General features: G+C 35.4%; 2 protein-coding genes across 2 annotated transcripts; both read left to right on the top strand.

Annotated features, from left to right (window-relative positions):
- The first annotated feature begins 2,370 nt into the window (after positions 1–2,370).
- On the top strand, positions 2,371–3,811 carry LOC121799099. The gene has a single exon (XM_042198436.1). The coding sequence runs from the start codon at positions 2,737–2,739 to the stop codon at positions 3,700–3,702; it is 966 nt and encodes a 321-aa protein (XP_042054370.1). The 5' UTR covers positions 2,371–2,736; the 3' UTR covers positions 3,703–3,811.
- Positions 3,812–8,833: 5,022 nt separating this feature from the next.
- Positions 8,834–17,786, top strand: LOC121797990 (importin-9-like). Its single transcript, XM_042196797.1, has 33 exons — positions 8,834–9,071; positions 9,447–9,508; positions 9,652–9,744; positions 9,834–10,005; positions 10,079–10,194; positions 10,841–10,927; positions 11,023–11,139; positions 11,446–11,509; positions 11,624–11,766; positions 12,143–12,190; positions 12,304–12,372; positions 12,969–13,044; positions 13,272–13,402; positions 13,604–13,663; positions 13,764–13,824; positions 13,945–14,009; positions 14,105–14,166; positions 14,239–14,362; positions 14,439–14,496; positions 14,609–14,721; positions 14,881–14,958; positions 15,049–15,111; positions 15,203–15,298; positions 15,402–15,511; positions 15,615–15,804; positions 16,229–16,343; positions 16,453–16,565; positions 16,641–16,718; positions 16,850–16,912; positions 16,997–17,140; positions 17,218–17,277; positions 17,352–17,432; positions 17,522–17,786. Exons 1-33 carry the CDS (start codon positions 8,954–8,956, stop codon positions 17,579–17,581), a joined length of 3,090 nt encoding a protein of 1,029 aa, XP_042052731.1. The 5' UTR covers positions 8,834–8,953; the 3' UTR covers positions 17,582–17,786.
- The last annotated feature ends 1,836 nt before the right edge of the window (positions 17,787–19,622 follow it).

Raw genomic sequence — 19,622 nt, 5'->3', positions numbered from 1 at the left:
ATTTACAAAACAAAAAAAAAACATGTCATTTAAATTTCTTTGTAATAAGTTATAAGTACTAAATTGTTAGGATAAAAAACGTTAAGCAGTTAATTTAATAAATTTTATTTTTTTTAATCAATTTTCGCTGTCTTTATTTTTTTTTATTTTTTTATTTGTTTTCATATTTTTTGTTAAAAGTAGAAAAAACATGATGTAAAATATTTATTTAAATTTCTGAAAATAAAATATTTTTATTAGGAAAATATATAAATATTTTCTTTTTGAATTTTAGTTGAAAGTATTATTGTTCATTCTTTAATTAACCTGCGGGGTTATAATGTAAAACTAAAGTATAATTGAAATAGGCAAGTTCCTTAATTTTTGCATATGATAAAAAATGACAAAAATACCCCAGATTTGTATATACAATTTTGTTAATTTATCACTACTATAAAGTAAAGTACTTAATTCGTATGCCCTAATAAATAAGTGTTCATATTGAAACTTAAATGTCGAAACTCCAACTATTACTCCAGTTCTATATAATTGAATCTGATTGGACATTACCGGACATCGATTTCCTTCATTATTATAGATTTTTTTCGTTCCTCTTAATCGAAGGTATTGTAAACCATCCTTTTAGTGTTATTTTATTTATTTATTATTCTTAATGGTTCAAAATTATATTCCATCAACTTGTTACCATACTTTAAATCTATCCCTGAATTTAAAACTATTTTGTACTAAGCATCCAAAATTTTTTAATTAGTTATTCAATGACAGATACTATACCAAATTTGATATTGATCATTGTTATTCTATGAGAGCTTGATATGTAAAATACACAACACATGCATGTTTTGTACGGCCAATATGGTGGAACAGTTAATCAAAGTGTTGGTAACATGTACAAGTTGGAATCATCAAACATAGGTTTAAGCGATGAATGTTTTGTAATAATTGCACTTAGCTATGGACATCCAAATTGTTGCCCTACTGTCAAATTGGGGCATAAACCAACATAATCATCTAACATAATCATTGTTACAACGAGTAAACTAGACTTAATTGTTTATTTTACATATAGGATTACAACCAATTATTTATGTGAGATCGAGCGTGCCTGCGGCGTGTGTGACCGACAATCATGTCCTAATTTCTATTGTGCATGCGCTCATGCCCACTAAATTTATCAAAATACTCATTAATGTTTTTATTTGTATTTTTTGTAACGTTGCTTTTTATATACTCCGTCGTTTGTGATTTGAAAATTTAAAATTCGAGTATTCAACAAAGTCCAAATGTTGATTGGGAAAGGACTTGGGCAGAAAGAAAAAGGATCCCAAATATTAAAAGACTCGACTTTTAGAAGAAAAAGAAAACTCAACATTTCTTATAAAACATAAAAACTATATTTGCATAATTAATGTGCTCAAAGCTTCACTAATCATATTGTTTATTATGGTCACTTTCTTGTTTGTGGACTGTTTATGGTGATTTTAATTTTATGTCGGTAATGTAATCAACGATCGGAAAAAGAAAAGTAAAAGTATCGATCAAATTTACTTGTTGGATAATATGCCACTAAATTAGGAAAGAAAGACTATTAGGAAAGGTAAAGCGTTACATAATTATTGAAACGGCTATATTTATATTTAATCCAACAGTATATTACTATTTGTAAACCGTAAAGGGCAATTGATGTTTTGAATAAGAAAAAAAATTGAAAGCGATAATACTAAGAGAATTTTCCTCTATCACGTCGATATGTCACACCATATAGTAAAAGATTGTGTACACGTTATAAAAATTAGGCACGCCAATGCTACTTTGGAATATCACCCTATATATTTCATTAAGCAAATATTCATATGTCAAGTTATAGCATACATACCATCAATTTATCCACACTAATTAAAATAAAAAGGTTTGTGCTTCTTCTATAAAATCATTCATTCTACTTTTAGCTGAAATGAAAAATATCACCGAATAGTAGAAACATAAAACATGCATAATATATATGAACAATATTATCCACATATGAGATTAACTTAGACTGAATTTACTTTGTCCTAATACAACTTGTATCAAATAAAATTTGTACATAACACTTGTTATTACTCAATAAGACAATAAGATATATAGGATACGCACCTTACATTGGAAAAAAAAGGCGATGACAAGATCGGGAGTCAACCAACCCCATCTTCGCAATGAGAGTCAAAAAAACTATCCTAAATCAAGTCCCTTGAGTTTAACCACGTCGAACAGCTTCAAACCTTTCGGGATTAAGGTTCATTTCAATTCATCTAGTATATGTATTGCTAGCAAAGACCGTTGTATACTCTTTCCATGTATCCGAAGTAGTAACTTAAAAAAAATTGCAAAACTTATACAGACAAGAGGGATTGATTGAGGCGTCCCCCACTGGGCACTGCACCAAATCAGAGGCAATTTATAGGACAACATTGATTCATTTTTTTTGCTCATTTTTCAACTCAACTCAGAGAGTGTGTCCCTCAATTTTCAATCATACCGGCGTTGAGAGAGAGAAAGGGACAGTTCTGTGCATTCCCCATCACTCTTGCATCTCCGTAATTATCAACACTGTTTTCTCGGAAACAAAAACGTAAAGCTCACGCCAAACAGCCCCTCTCCCCTCTTAATAAAACTCTTCCCGCCTGCCTGCACGCTATATCATTCTATCCCTTCATTCGCCATCATAATCCTATCCTATCCTATCTAATCCCAAGCATGAGAGAGAAAGGCAAAGTGGCGGTTGAGGCTTTCACCGCCGACGATCCCGAATTCAACTACTCCGCCGCGTCGGAGCTGCCGTGCAGGAAGCATCCGAGTTCGTCGTCGGTGGGGATATGCGCTCACTGCCTCAAGGACAGGCTGGTGAAGCTGGTCTGCTCGGAATGCGGCGAGCAGCGTCTCTCTTCCTGCTCCTGCTCCGACGTCTCCTCCTCGCACCGCAACTCCTGCAGCACCATGGAGGTCGGCAGCGTCGGGAGAGTCTCGTTTCTAATCGAGAACGACAAGACCGATCAGCCTCCCAAGCCTGCGCGAGAGGAGAGATCGGAGCAGGTCATATTCCTGCGGCGGAGCGCCAGCAGCTGCGTCGAGGTGAAGAAGACCAACGGATTTTGGCGGATCAAGCGCCTGTTCCGAAAGAGGAGGAAGGGGCGGGGTAGAAGCGGCGAATTTTCCGACGAGATTTGGGCGTCCGACGCCATGGGGGTTTCTCGGTCGAGATCGCTCTGCAGTTTCAGAGGCGGCGGAGGCGCCGATGAGATGATGAGCGATTGCGCGCTGTCGAGCGCTAAAATCTCCGACGTCACGAGCGGGATCTTCCTCGATCTCGACAAGCAATTCGGATTCCTCAACGATTCGGAGGCGCCGCCGCGGCGGGGCGGCTTCAGAGGAGGCGATCAGTTTGATCGGACGTATAGCTTGCCGAACAGGAGCGTTTTTCCGGCGAAGGAGAGCGATTTCAGCGCGATGGACGAGTCGGCGTTTATAGATTTGAAGGTGGATTTGTCGGCGCCGGAGACGACGGAGGGCTGCGGCAGGGGCGGTTTTGCAAATATGAAAAGTTGTGGGGGTGCTAGCGGGATTACGATGAGTGATAGGGGGCAGAAGCGAGGGGGTGTGTCCCACAAAGTGTGGAAATGGATATTCAAGTATCCTCCTGCAAATAAGAAGGAAAGAAAATGATGATGATGATGTTCATATGCTCATGTGTTATGCAGTTATGTTTGAAGATTTGTTAGTGGAAACAAAGTTCATCTTCAGTTGTTCAGTAAATACCAGATAATTTCAAGTATTTTTCATGCATGGTTTGTTCAAATTGAGATATGAAGTTAAAGAGATGAGACAGTTTGATTATGCTATTAGTTGAAAGACAGCGATAAACAATTCCATTAATTTGAGTTGTTCCAGTACTCATTTACTGTTGTTGTGTCAATACTCTTACTATGATTATCATATATTCAATACATGTAAAACTCAGATTACGAATTCCATTTCGGCATCCAAACTTTATCTTTGTAAACAGTGGCGGACGCAGGAATAAATCTTGGCAGGGCTTCACTAAAAAATCTTGGCAGGGACACACATATTATATTTATTATAAAAAAACAATAATAAAAATTCTAAAAATGCATAAATATCTAATACATAAAATTAATCCAAAACAAGTTTGACAAAAGAATAATACAGTTTGCTAAAGCGGCGACAACTGAATTCTACGTGTTTTCATCGATTGAAAACGCTGCAGGATCGGCTCGTTATCAATCGTTGAAAAAATATCCTTTTCAATATACACAACTAAAAAATATCATTCTCAATACACACAACTAGATTGTCATTCATCCACTCGTCTCCCATTCGATTTCGTAAATCAGTCTTGATAGTTTTCATTGCAGAAAATGCTCTCTCAACAGAAGCAGTAGCAACAGGTAAAACCAAGGCCAACTGAATAATCTGATAGACCAATGGAAAAACTAAATGCTTCTTAGTTTTGACCATTTTCATAGCACAACTTCTCAAATCACTAAGCGCAACAAATTGAGGATCACACCGCACATTAGCAATAAAATTACTAACTTGTCGTGGAAGATGTAAACATTCGCTCGCAGAGAAGTCCTCGAGATATAAAGTAGCAATATGAATGACTTGATGCTCATTGAATTCAGAGAAAGAATTTATTGGATCAAGACACGCTATGCATTTTAGCAAGTCGGTGCTAGCTTCAGAAAATCGATTATTCATCTCTTGTATAATTAAATCAACAACCTTAATATTGCAGCCACGATAAGTTAATGACAAGTAAATATATCGATAAAAACATGAATAAAAATATTAGATTACCCGATAAAAAATCTCTACCCGATAATGATGTAAGTTTGTGATCAACTCTGCTCCATGCTTTTTTCGACCAGGGCGTGGTATGATGTCTTCCATATTAACTTGTGAAATATTGTGCAACTCACAAAATCTATTTGTTTGGTCTAACAAGGCTTCCCATCCATCCTCCCTAAACTTTGCAATTGATGTTTCACACTTTGGATCAATGATATAGCTTGTACAATGTTTTGATATTTCCGTTGTAGGGTATGAGAGACAATTCATTTGTAGTTCCTAGTAACTGTTTCATCAAGTGCAAAGTAAAAACAAACTCATAATTATCCATCCTTTCGATCAAGCCTTCAGTAGTACTTCTATTATCAATGATAGTGGCATCATCTCTAACAATTTACAACACTTTCTCAACCACGGGCCACATAAAGCATAAACGAAGCAATGTAGAGTAATGTGAGCCCCAACGAATGTCTCCTGGTCTTACCAAAGTAGTTCCTTGATCTAAAGAACGAGAACAAGTGTCAGTTACATGTACGATCCCAAGAAATCGATCAATCACATATCCTTCACTATTCATGTATCTTAAAACAACACCCATTTGTTCCTTCAATGAAACATCTCGAGCCTTATCAACCAAGATAGTGAAAACTCTATCCTCAATATCTTTGACTATGACAAGTGTGACTTCTGAAGCACAAGCATTTGCTAATTCCTTTTGAATTCGTGGAGAAATCATCTAATTATTAGCAGGAGCATTTGTACCAACACTTTGGAAACATCGCCATTATGTTGATTAGGTCATTGAAGCAACTCAAGAAAATTATCTAGATTTGAAGAACTACTTGATTCATCGTGTCCACGAAAAGGCAATCCTTGTTTTAAAAGAAAACGAGTCACATCCAATGAAGCAGTCAACCGAACACGATATGCAACTTACGCCTTACGAGTATTTGATCGAAATACATTTGCCACACCGTGTCTTTGATCTTGAAAAGCTTCAATCTGAATTCGAGCATTATTGTGACAATTATTTGCAGCCCCAACATGTTGATTGAATTTTTCTAGTGCATTTTTCCAATTGTTAAAGTCTGTCTTTGTAAAGGCATCTTCTGCATATCGACCTCATTTATCTGATTGTTTGAAAAGATAACACCAAAAGCAAAAGGCTGCATTTTTTGATGCACTATAATCTAACCATGGAAATTTTGTAAACCCAACATCTTGAAAACTTCTTTCTTGAATACCATATTTCTTTTTCGGATATGTATTCCCAATTGGTTGGCAAGGACCTTTAACCAAATATTCTCTTCGTACTCTATCCCGAATAGCAACATCAAAAGCCTCTATTGACTTTCGTTTTCCTGGATCAGCATCAATATCATTCCAATCCAATTCAACTTCTATTGCAGACTGATTTTCTATTGATTCAACAATTCTAGCACTTGAAGAAGATGAAGAACCACCACTTTGCATTTTTTTAAAGTAACGTTCCATCTTTTTTATTAGCAATTTAGCAAAATAGTTCAATAAATCACAAAATACTATGTAAATAAAAGTTATGAATCTAAAGTATCTACCACATTGTGATTGTGTAAACTATGACAAAAGAAAAGGAAAAACTGACCTTACTTTACCAATTAAAGTTGTGAAGAAGACAAGTAATTCTCGTTTGGAATTTGTGGGAGAAGTTTCATTTTTTTGGTTCCGCCGTTTGGAAAACTTTGAATGGGGTAGGGCTGGACAAAGACAAATCGTTTTAAGTTTTTAATTAATTACTTTTAGTGATAAAAGCGTTAGGTAAAATTTAGGAATCAATATTTAAAAGTGTTATTTAATAACTTTAAAATGGGTGACACTTTTATTATTATTTGTAAACCTAACACGTCTAACACGTGCCGTTTAAATAGGGAGTAGGGCAGTAGGCATAGACTTTTTCTACTTTTATTATTTTATTCATTTAAGTTTAATGGCTCTTAATTAATCATCGTCTTCCTCTTCTCAACTCAGCGCCATTGTTGTGAAGTTTTTATCGGTAATTTTAATTTTTAGCCCCTCCTTTCTATTAAACCTCTAATAATTTAGACATCAAAACTATTAACTTGGCGAGAGCTGACTATAAGTTCGATTTTTTTAAAAAAAAATTTGCAATAGAATTTATTTTAAAAAAAATGGTTAAGCCCCTAACATCCTTCACATGCGTCCGCCACGGTTTGGAAACGCTAAAGGATGAACCAAACCCAATAAGTCATCTTCATGGTTAGTTCGTGAATCATCTTTTTATTTTATTAGCTGTATAATTTATTGAATTATAAAAAAATGTCTTCTTGAGGAATTGAATCCAAATAAAGTTCATTCTCTGAATTTAATAAATACTCCATATACATCAAATTCAACAATTTTAAAAATATGAAAGACGGCTGACATTAATTAAGAAACTGACTTGATCCTTTCCATGGATAATATTCACAGTACTCCTATGTTTTTGTTGTTTCAATTGCAATCCTCAAACCTTTTATATTTTCGATTGCTCCCATTAAATTAATATGCACAAAATCAAAGTAACAGAAAATGATGTACTAGTAATACACGGCATCATTTCGATCAAAACCATTTAATTAGACATTCCAACGAAAATATATTTCAAATCATCCCAAATTGATGCAAGTGTTGCCAAATTCGGTAAAGAGAAAAAGAAGTTCGATGCTAGCAACATCGTCTCTTTCCAACATCAAATTGGCAACCAGCAAGAGATCAACTTCATCCCTCCCACCCAGGGGCGGAGCTAGAAATTTATAGGAAAGAGGACAAATTTAAATAAGAAGGAATTTTAAAATCTTGAGGAGGGGCATTTAATAGAAGATTAAAAGAAATTAATTTAAAATAGATATATAAATACATGATATGGAAAACATGAGGTGGGGCAATTGCCCCTCTTTTGTCCCATGTAAATCCGCCCCTGCTCCCACCGCAACTGGAATCGCAACTGGAACATCTGCCACGAGATTACTCGCATCTCATCCCTATACGTACGTACGATAGTGTGTGGATGGGAACCATTGCCCCCCGAGGTCAATAGTGCACCAGAGAGGCAACGCTTTTGGAGTTTTGGTGCACCGTCGCAAAGGAAAGTAGGTGGTTCGGACCATATGATTTTCGACTCGGTGCTAGTGGTCCTTGGAAAAGTTGTAGCAAAGCAATTAGGTTGTTCGACATGGAGGTTTTGGAGCAAGCCTTTTTTGCAAATTGCGATTGTTAACGACAAAGAATATAGTGTGATAAAATGAGCTTATATATAGCAAATTAGAGAAGATATGATTTGAAATATCTTTATATTTTATGATATTTTTTCATTTTATATATAGGTTAACCAAAATAATGCTGTTCTGATCCCATATCGCGTGATTGAGGCAAATTGATTTCATGAGAGATGGCTATACAAAAAAAATCGCAATGTCATTTTAATATTAAAAATTACTATATGACAAACTAAATTTGACTAAATTAAAGTTCGTAATTTTTTAATTCTAACAATTATCTCTATAGAAGGCATGAAAAGTACTGTACGAGCTGAAACACAATGTACATTCCACGATATATCTAAAAATGAATATCTTGCAAATTAAGTAGTACTAGTAGTAATTTATGAACTTTATTGTATTAGAAAGAAATCTTATACAAATGGACGGGGTTATTAGTTATGAAAGTTAATTTTAAATTAAATATGCCAATTATCATATTGATAAACTCATTTTTTGCCATCCACAAAAGCATGAATACTGAATTATAATGAGAGTTATTCTTATTGAAGTTCTAATATTCCCATTAAAGATACTGTACACACTGTAATTTTATTTAAAAAAAATATAAGTAGGTTGGATTATTCGGCTATTTTACTAGATGTAGGAGTATAATTTTTTATTACAACTAGAGTACTCTTTACTATACTAGAAATGGATGAGCTAGGACATGGGAGTAACAAAAAGCTATTTTGACCAAAGCAGTCTTCTTGCAAAAACCCTAACTCCTATAAAAGACTCGCAATTACAAAACCCCCAAAGTGAATTCTCCCTCCCTTTTTGCCGCGTTCATCCACACACACACACATATGCAAATGGATCAAGATCAGCAATGGCTGATCAATTGCTTGAACGCCTCACTCGATCCCAACCATCAAGTTCGAAATTTCGCCGAGACTTCTCTCAACCAAGCATCGCTTCAGCCTGGTGATTCAGATACTTCTTTTCATAATTCAGCATTCGATTGATTATACTGTTTCCCGACTTGGATGAATTTATCATTATTTTTTCATTTCACATGATTTAGGCTTGATTACTAATCTAGTTGTGGTGTTGAGGGATTGACCCATGAAGTATGTGTGTTCTTGGTTCATACGCCAAGAGCAGATATGTCAACTTCACTTATAAAACTATTTCCCGTAGGATATCTTAATCAGAGATTCACTCATTTAAGAAGTGATATCACTTTATGCTGAAATCACTTGGTGAACTGGCATATTGCTATCTCGTTTTGTTATTTTTTAATTCACCTTGAGTATAATACGAATGATGAAATTGATTCTACATGTTCGTCTATTAAAGGTTACGGTGTTGCTTTGGCTAGAGTTGCTGCAAACCGGGAACTTCCCTTTGGGCTAAGGCAGATATCCTTCATGTTGGAATATACTGTATTTTTAGGGCATTTTCTTACTTTTTTGTTTCATAAATGAACACACTTTTGTGTTACGTTCTGGTCCACTTCCACTTCCTTTTACTATATGCGTTTGTGGGATTAACATGCCAATACCTAGCAGCAGTACTGCTGAAGCAATATATTAAGAAACACTGGGATGAGGATGAGGATGACTTTGAAAATCCTGCTGTTGCAAGCAATGAGAAGGTTCTCACTATGTCCAAAATTTAATTTTTGAATGTAATCAAGTTATTGTTGATTCGAAGGTCTATCCCTAACTCTGTTATTTTTATCAGGCATCTATACGAGGGCTACTTTTATCATCACTAGATGATCCAAATAAGAAGATCTGTACTGCAGTAAGTGTGGCTGTATCAACAATTGCACAGTATGACTGGCCCGATGACTGGCCTGAACTAGTATCCTTCCTTTTAAGTTTGATCAGTGACCAGACTAAACTTAATGCTGGTAAGTCCTTTCTATCCTTGCAACATCCCTGGAAATCCTTGAGAGGGAATAAGCTTAACACTAGCTACTGCAGTGCATGGGGCTTTAAGATGCTTGGCTCTTCTTACGTCGGACATGGATGATAAGATGGTTCCAAAAATTATCCCAGTTTTGTTCCCATGCTTGCACACCATTGTATCATCTCCGCAGGTTAATCCCTCTTGTTATCTCACATGCTAGGTTCATATTACAAATTTCCTGTTGCAATATAAAAAAGGTAAGGTTGTTTGATGTTTTTAGTAAACCATAGATGTTAAGTGTTATACTAGAATTTGACACTGCTTGCCTCAAATGTGCAAATGACATCTTTCTTATTGTAGTTTAAATTAAGGTTTGCTTAGATCAGCTTCTACTGAAGTTAAGCTAAAAAAAGCTTTAACTTAGTTTGATGGTAGGGGTTTTCAAATTCAAGTGACCTTTTTACCATTTCCAAGTGTCGCTTGCCTCCTTTCGACACAGTTGTTGTTTTTCTGAGAATTCTAGTGAAGATATATAACATTGAGTGATGAACACATTTCACTCTCTAGTCTCTAGCTATAACGTGTAGCTTGCTGTATTTCTTTATGATATTCTGTTTGCTTGCCTCCTTTTGACACAGCTGTTGTTTTTCTGAGAATTCTAGCGAAGATATATAAAAGAGTGTTGAATACATTTCATTCTCTAGTCTCTAGCTATAATGTGTAGCTTGCTATATTTCTTTATGGTGTTCTGTTTGCTTAACTGAATAACCATAAATTCTTTGTGCACTAGTTAATTTCAGATTATTTTCTAATTTAGTTGTGGTTTATATATGCAGATATATGACAAATCTCTGAGGTCTAAAGCTATTACAATAGCTTATAATTGTATCTCCATTGTCGGGGTTATGAGTGGAGTCTATAAGGTATTCAGCTTTAGGTTGTTAATATCAAGATGATTAAATACACCTAAATTACTAGTCACTAGACTAATCATTTTCATGAGACTTCTGGTAACTAGACAGAAACTACTGCCTTCATGTTACCGATGCTCCAGCCTTGGATGGAGCAATTCTCATTAATATTGCAACATCCAGTTCCTTCTGAAGATCCTGATGATTGGAGCACTCGAATGGAGGTCGCTGTTGTTTTGTTTTGTGTTTCTTGATGCCATATACTCCCTCCATCCTTTAAAAATAAGAACTTTAGAAACGGCATGTGTTTTAATGCAAAAGTGGTTAGTAAGAGAGAGATAGAAAGAAAAGAGTGGTAGTGGAAAATGGGTCCCACCTCATTAGAGAGAAAGAAATTTCCTTACATAGAACGTTTCTGATTTTTAGGGGACGGACCAAAAAGGAAAGAGTTTCTATTTTTAGGGGACGGAGGGAGTAGATGCCTAATTGTTGATTTCTAAGTTTAGAAACACCTTGGCACCTTCTTTCAGGTATTAAAGTGCTTGAATCAGTTTATTCAAAACTTCCCATCCATACTGGAAACTCATTTCGTAGGTATGGGGATAAAATTTTGTATTAAAACTTATTTCATTGATTATGCTGATGTATTGTTATGCTTACCTTAATTATTCACAGTTTCTGATATTATGTTGATTGATGATGTTTCAGTAATTATGGGGCCATTATGGCAAACATTTGTGTCATCTTTGAAAGTGTACGAGAGATCATCTATTGAAGGTGTTGAAGATTCCTATGATGGAAGATACGATTCTGATGGCACTGAAAAGAGTCTTGAGTCTTTTGTTATCCAGGTTAGAACGTTTTTTTAAGTTCTAGTGAAGTTTTAGCATGAAGAAATAGGATGAAAGGGAAAACAACAGTTAGCCCCTGGCTGTTGGAATGTAATCATGTATCATATCACACTATTGCTTCCCTGATAGTAAGTATTAAATATCTTTGCCTACTTTGCTGATCAGTGGTCACCTTTTGTTCTTTTACTATGGAAAAATGTCTTTTCTTTTGCAATTGAAAAATCTCTCTAAGAACTTCAAAGAGAAAATATTTTTTTTTTATCTTTAGTGACAATTTTGAAGAATTACTAGTGTATGATTGTTACCTCATCTCACTTGGCGGGCCTGAATTTAATGTATTCATTACCACACATTTCCTTCGTCTTTGGTCTCGCAGCTATTTGAATTTTTTCTGACTGTTGTTGGAAGCCCAAAATTTGTAAAGGTATGGTTCAAACCATCTTTTAGGAGTATAAAGTAAAAATAATATTTTTCTGGCATTCTGTGCCTTCTTTATCCAATAATGATGATGTATTTATCTCACTTTTTCTGAATTAGATAATCCTGAACAATGTGAAAGAGTTGGTATATTATACCATCGGTTTCCTACAAATGACAGAACAACAGGTACTCTCTATCTTATTGATTCTAGAGTTCCATGTTTTCATACGACATGTTGTTTATTTTGTAGAATGTTTTATGTCATTAGACCCTTGACATGTAATTAATGCTGACTTCTCCTAAGCATTGCACTATGTTTATTGTTGTTTGTGGAGGGAGAATGAAGATAAAAGCCATGTACCTAAACTTTACCCAAAACATCAAAGCAAGTGGTGATATAATAATGTAGCTGAGTTTCAGGCTATTGACTAGCTTAACTGATTAGTTTCCTTTTCCTTTTTGGCATAGTTTATTTTTTTCACTTTACAATAATTGATACAGCATATGTTTAGACACTTAAATACCGTACTGATAATTTGAAATTTTGGAGTATATGATAGAGATGAAATCACTTAAGATTCAATTCAATTTGAGTTAACAATTTTGATCCTGCAATTTGTTATCACTTGGTTTTCTAGGTAAAGCAAGTCACATGAGCTAATGTTGCACAGTCTTTTTTTTTACTTTGATTTTGATTGGCTTTTCAATGATGAACTTATTAAGTCGTTGATTTTCCCTTTTTTTACTTCTCATGATCCTTTCCATGTGTGGTTTGGATGTAGGTTCATATTTGGTCGGTGGATGCTAACATGTATGTTGCTGATGAGGATGACAATACTTATAGTTGTCGTGTATCAGGTAAATGGTTTCTGGGACTCTAAAGGCAGTCAGATCACTACTTTCTCTAGCTCACAGCCTTTCAACCTACTGAATCTACTGAGCCCTTCTATTCATATTGTTGTCTAAAATGTTACTCTTTCTTACTTGGCTTCACAATTGCACGAGCCTAGTTTTAGGTAGCAAAATCTGATCTCTTCTTTGTCCAAGTGTATTGATTGTGTGTTTAAAAAAATGTTTTCTTACAGGTGCTCTATTACTAGAAGAGATAATAACTTCTTGCGGAATGGATGGAGTAGATGCTGTAGTTGACTCCATAAAAAGACGAATAAGCGAGTCCCAACATCAGAAAGATAATGGAATTACTGGCTGGTGGAGAGTAAGTTGAACAGTTGCATCAGTTGAATCTAGTGCATACCATGACTAGGGGAAGCATCATATCATTAACTAAGACAGGAGCTTCTTTTTTCAATTTTCTTTGTTTCTATTTTTTATGCACTCTATCACCTTGCAAAAACTAACACTTGACTTGTTTGTTTGTGTGGTCTTCGTATAAACTCAACTTTTTATGTGATGACAGTTAAGGGAGGCTACTCTATTTGCTTTAGCTTCTGTGTCCGAGCAATTGCTTCAAGTGGAGGTCTGTCCTTTATATTCCTATAACGAAGAGAAGAGATGAACATTATTTCATGGTATGTATTGTATGCGTGCATTCAATAATGATTTTAGGTCTATGTTAGGTTACTTCACCCGAAGTTGGAAGCTTGCTAGAGAAGATTCTAACTGATGATATGGCAACAGGTGAGACAATTTCTGTTAGAAACATAAGCAATTTTACTTCTGGATTTCAGAATTTGGCTTTATGTTGTAAGATCATATATGCTTTTACTTGCGACTGAAATTTGCTGGATACTTACACAGGCGTGCATGATTACCCATTTCTTCATGCCCGGTTATTCTCATCTGTTGCAAAACTATCATCTGTGGTATTACTGTGTAACCCTCTTCTGGCTTTCATCCTCTCAGCAATGCACTTTCATGTTCTCATTAAAGATCTTATTTGGTTTCATTATTTGTGCAGATGAACAACCAAGTAACAGAGCATTTCTTATATGCTGCTATTAAGACAGTTGGCATGGATGTGTATGGATATGATTTAGAATATATCTCATTACATAAAATTTCTATAGTATGTACTCATACTCCCTGGTACAGGCCCCCCGCTGTGAAAGTTGGTGCATGTCGAGCTCTATCTCAACTTCTTCCTGATTCTTCCAAAGGAATTTTCCAAAGCCATGCATTGGATTTATTGTCATCACTTGTAGATCTTCTTAAAAATGTGCGGCAACACCTTACATTTCAGGCAGATGTTTCTCTTAGTGTTCGTAGTTTGATATTAGTATCCTATTTTGTAGGCAACTGATGAGACTATGCACCTAGTATTGGAAACTTTACAAGCAGCAATTAAAGCTGGTAAGTTATAATGGAATAACTTCATATGAGCTAGTTTTTAGCATGTGTGCCTATGACACCTTCTAACTTTGTTCTCATTCATTAAGAACTGAGGTATGGTCCGGTCTTGTAGGTCATGAAATTTCAGCCTCAATAGAGCCAGTTATCTCTCCTATTATCCTTAACATGTGGGCTTCTTACGTTTCTGATCCTTTTATCGGTATTGACGCTCTTGAGGTTTTGGAGGTAAATATTTCAATTATGTTTGTGGTTTTACTGTTTAAGTGAATCCAATATGTTATACATACTAAATCAATATGCTTTATGATTAATAAATAAAAATTATGTCCAATTATGCCTTCTGAAATTTGTTTAAATCTTCCTTCCTATTTCCTGTCCTTTCAGGCCATTAAAAATTCGCCTGGATGTATTCATCCTCTGGTTTCTCGAATTTTACCATATGTTGGGCCAATCCTCAGTAACGTATGCATCTTTTAATCATATATAACAGAAGTGAATTATATAGTGCTCAGTTGGCCTTATTTTTCTTAATATATTGTTTCCATTTCTCAGCCGCAACAACAACCGGAAGGTTTAGTTGCTGGTTCTTTGGATCTTGTTACAATGTTAGTGAAGGTAACTCTACTGTAAATCAAGTCAAATATATTTAAATAGGCGCCACATGTGATGGCAAGAATAGTTCTGATATTTGTTTCTTTTTGTTCAGAATGCTCCTATTGACGTGGTAAAAGCAGCATATCAAGTTTCCTTCGAATCTGTTGTTAGCATAGTCCTACAAAGTAATGACCACAGTGAGATGCAGGTTACCAGTCCTTTCTCTTGGTTAAAGTTCCTACAACTGATCATGTTAACTGGCAGTCTTGATGGCTTGAATAGTAAAATAATAGCAGTAATGTTTGTATCAGAATGCAAGCCAGTGCTTGGCTGCTCTTGTGGCTGGTGGGAAACAAGATATGCTTGCTTGGTGTGGAGATCCTGGATTTATTATGAAAAGTTTACTTGATGTAGTCTCAAGGTGATTAGTTCATCTAGATTTAGTTATTTTTCAATTTTGTTTATAGTGTGGATCATGATGATATAGAACTAATCTACTGCCAGCATCATGGTGTTTTATGCAGGCTTCTAGACCCTGATTTGGAAAGCTCAGGATCACTTTTTGTTGGTAGCTATATCTTACAACTCATTTTACATCTGCCTACACAAATGGCTCATCATATTCGAGATCTCGTGATCGCACTTGTCAGACGCATGCAATCTTCTCAACTTGCAGGACTGAAAAGCTCATTGCTTCTCATATTTGCTAGATTGGTAAGCTTCAAATTTGTATTTCACAGATTTCTCTGGGAATGATATGGCAAGCTTAAATCTGTGCCATTTACTTGCATGGCTTATTAATAATTATTTTAAGACAGAAAAACTTGATTTTTGCACTTAATCAAGAGCAATTGAATCATTAGGAAGATGGATCTAGAAACATGCAAATTAAGTTGTAATAGTTGCTTCTGTTGATACTCTTGTCTTGACTGTACTTTCCTTCCCTGGGGACGTTTTTTAGAAGTTCATACTTGGGACATTCTATTGTTGAAGCTTGGAACCATAATAAACTGCAACTATTTGTTTGCTTTAATACAATTGAAAAGACATTAAACATTGTGGCCAATTATTACTGTTTAATTGTGCAGTGGCTTCTTGTGTCTGACTTGTTTGATTTATGATTAATTTTCTGATGCAGGTTCACATGAGTGCACCTCATGTAGAACAGTTCATTGACTTGCTGGTTTCAGTCCCAGCGGAAGGTCATCGAAATTCCTTTGTGTATCTTATGTGTGAATGGACCAAGCAACAAGGTAAATAGTGTTAGTGCTGATTCCTAAGTGTTTTCTTATTGTTGGTGGTTAGTTATATGAAACAACTGGCTAATGATGTATCCTGCCGAATGTCGATTATCTAATCCAGGGGAAGTTCAAGGATCCTACCAAATTAAAGTAACAACCACTGCTTTGGCTTTGTTACTCTTGACAAGGCATACTGCATTGGGGAATGTCAATGTTCAAGGCTATCTGATCAAGGTTGAATTTCACTTCTCATTCCGTCAACACATATATCAATCACCTTTCATTTAACTAATCTTTATGAAAATATAGTCTCAGGCAGGAATAACCACCCGGTCACGATCTAAGGTTGTGCCAGATCAATGGACCATGATGCCACTACCTGTTAAGGTATAGTATTTGATAAATCACTCATTTTAAAAATTGCTCTCTGATTCCTGAACTTTTCTATGTATGGATGTTTGTCGTGAACAAAGCTTTTTTTTTGTATTACGTTCTCATACTATTTCCTGGTACGATAGATTCTGGCTTTATTGGCGGATGCTTTATTGGAAGCCCAAGAACAAGTAGATGGAGATGATGAGGTACCTACAATCCTTTTAAACATCGCTATCAAACTCCATGACTACAGGGTGGAGTCATAAAATTTGTGTCAATTCATTTCACAGGATAGTGATTGGGAAGAAGCTCAGACTGGAGATGTGAGTGGTGATGTTAGTAACAAGGAGAATTTCTTATGTTCAGCTGCTGCTACATCACATAGCAGACCTAGTTATGAATACTTAGACGCCATGGCGAAAGTTTTCAATAAGGTTTTCTCCTGCTGACCTTGCACAGTTTTTCCAAACCATGACACTTTTTTAAAATCCACGGTCTCTGCTTGGTTTAGGACGAAGAAGATGATGACGATGAAGATGAACTTCTTTGTAGTGCTGATCCCCTAAATGAGGTACCTCATAGATGCAGTAAACCATCTTCTGCAAAATGCATCGCTCTAACTTAATCATCTACATGTTCTCACAGATTAATTTGGTTAACTATCTCGTTGAATCCTTAGTAAAGTTGGGTGAGAGTGATAAACCATATTTCCAGCATCTTTTTCAGGTCCACACTTAAATCTATCAACTCTGTTAAACTTTTTTCTTTTTTTTCATTGTTCCTGTGACTTATTAGAGTTTCAATTTGGTATGCAGAGTTTAAACAAGCCTCAACAAAATGCTGTTGAGTTAGTTTTGAGGCAACGAGGAATATGATTGTTGTTCAAGCTACATGTATTCCAGTGTGAATGAGTGCTTTTTTATTCGAAATTTTGAGTGCTGTATGAAAATAGGCCAACGTTTTTTGCCTGTAAATTGTGGACAACAATTTTGTAAATTTTTATTTTACATTCTTTTTTAATCTTATTAGATGACATTACGAATATCCTTTTCTGATACCGTGATTCAAAATTTTTTTCTACTTTGTCTTGTTTTTTCTTTTTTCTTTTATTAGAAATACTTTATTTAGTCTAATCAATAGATTGACGCTTTAAAGATACAAATTAATTAAAATGTATGCACCATAAAATATGGTACAAAAATGTTAATGTGACTTTCAAATTTTCTCAATTATAGTGCGAATTTCAAGCCATTTCATACTACGATATACTAATGTATACACATTTATCAGCATGCATGCATAGGAAAATGATCAATACAAAACTTGATCTCAATACAAAATCCAGACCAAATCCTGACCATGAGATTTGACAATCCAATGGTCAATAATTAAACAAAAACACGGAGGGTCATTGTAAAGCAGTTTTAGGTCATATTATAAACTTTGGATTTGAGGTCATGTTAAGATCATTTCATGTCATCCTTACTATAATGACGTAAAAATAAGCTTACAATGACCTAAAAATTACTTTTGTATGCTTGGTTCTGCATTTTTGTATTAAGAATGCTTTTACATGGATCAAAACCCTGCATGCATATATGTATGTATTACTAAAATAATTCGAGCACGAGTCATTTTCTTTCATTTCTTATAGTAATTCATATTGAGTATTAACCATTCCTAACATAATTAATTATCATTCTGATTCTTCTAGAACTGCACATTGCCAAATCAATGTTCCAACCAAATTTCTTAGCTGCTAGCCTACCACGTAGCTTCGTAACTACAACAAACCAGATTATTTCTCTTGAATATTATTAGTGTTCATTATAATTTTGAAATCATAATAAAAGATATAAATGAAAAGGGAAAATGGTTTCTGAAAGCTTCACGAAAGATACCTTAGACGTCTCCCTCAATTCCAAGTTCATTTCTTCGTATTTTTGTGGAGACTAAAGGCTCATTTTGGCCCTTAACATATTGCGATTTTATGATTTTGGTTCAAAACATTATCTTTTGAATTATTCGGTCACTCACATATAAAAACGGGTCACATTTGGTCCGAATTTGACGGAGCTGTTAAAATTTAACGGTCAACAAATCTTAATTCGATTTTGACCGGATTAAGTTAAGACTATATCGAGATTAACTATTGTGCCGTATCTACCCAACTAAAAAACATTTAAAACACACAAAATTGTCTAATTCATCAAACTGGACATGGTTAGCTAGAATATTGATATCATACTGTACAAGTCAGTAAAATACTAGTAGAACACAAGATACCAACACAACAAATACAACATATATAGAGTAATCAAGAAAATTACATCACTTGTCTCTCAATTTATTAATTATAACTAACCACCATCAGCCGCCTCACCGCAGCCACCACCGGTCCCGGTCACCATACCCGGGATCGCAGAAGTCAATGAACACCACCTCACGGTGGTGCTCTGCCACGTGCGGCGCCTTCAGTTTATTCCGACACACCGGGCACGAAAAGTGTCCGTACCCCAACCACCTATCCAAACAGCCTCGATGAAAAAAATGGTCGCATCTCAACTCCCGAACCTCGTCCTCTCCTTCGATCCGACACAAGCAAATCGCACACTCCCCCGATTCGTCGCAGCTCCCAACGATCTCTTTGTAGCATGCAACGTTAAAATCGTCGAAATATTCGGGCAATAATATGGCATTTGAATGTTGGAAAAAGGATAGGCGAAGAAGACAATCCAACGCCCATTGCATATGCATGCTGAATTGAACGACGTAGTTTAGTAGGGGAGATTTTGGAACAATTCGAATCATTGTGGCTAATGATTCAAATTTTTGTGTTTGGGTGTGTTCGATTATTATGTTTAGGAATTGTGGTATATATAGGCACGGAAATATTGAAAAGGAATGCAATTGTTG

Source organism: Salvia splendens, chromosome 4, assembly GCF_004379255.2.
Source record: "Salvia splendens isolate huo1 chromosome 4, SspV2, whole genome shotgun sequence".
Taxonomy (NCBI): domain Eukaryota; kingdom Viridiplantae; phylum Streptophyta; class Magnoliopsida; order Lamiales; family Lamiaceae; genus Salvia; species Salvia splendens.
The sequence above is the reverse complement of the archived record's forward strand: the minus strand, read 5'-3'. Positions and strand labels throughout refer to the sequence as shown.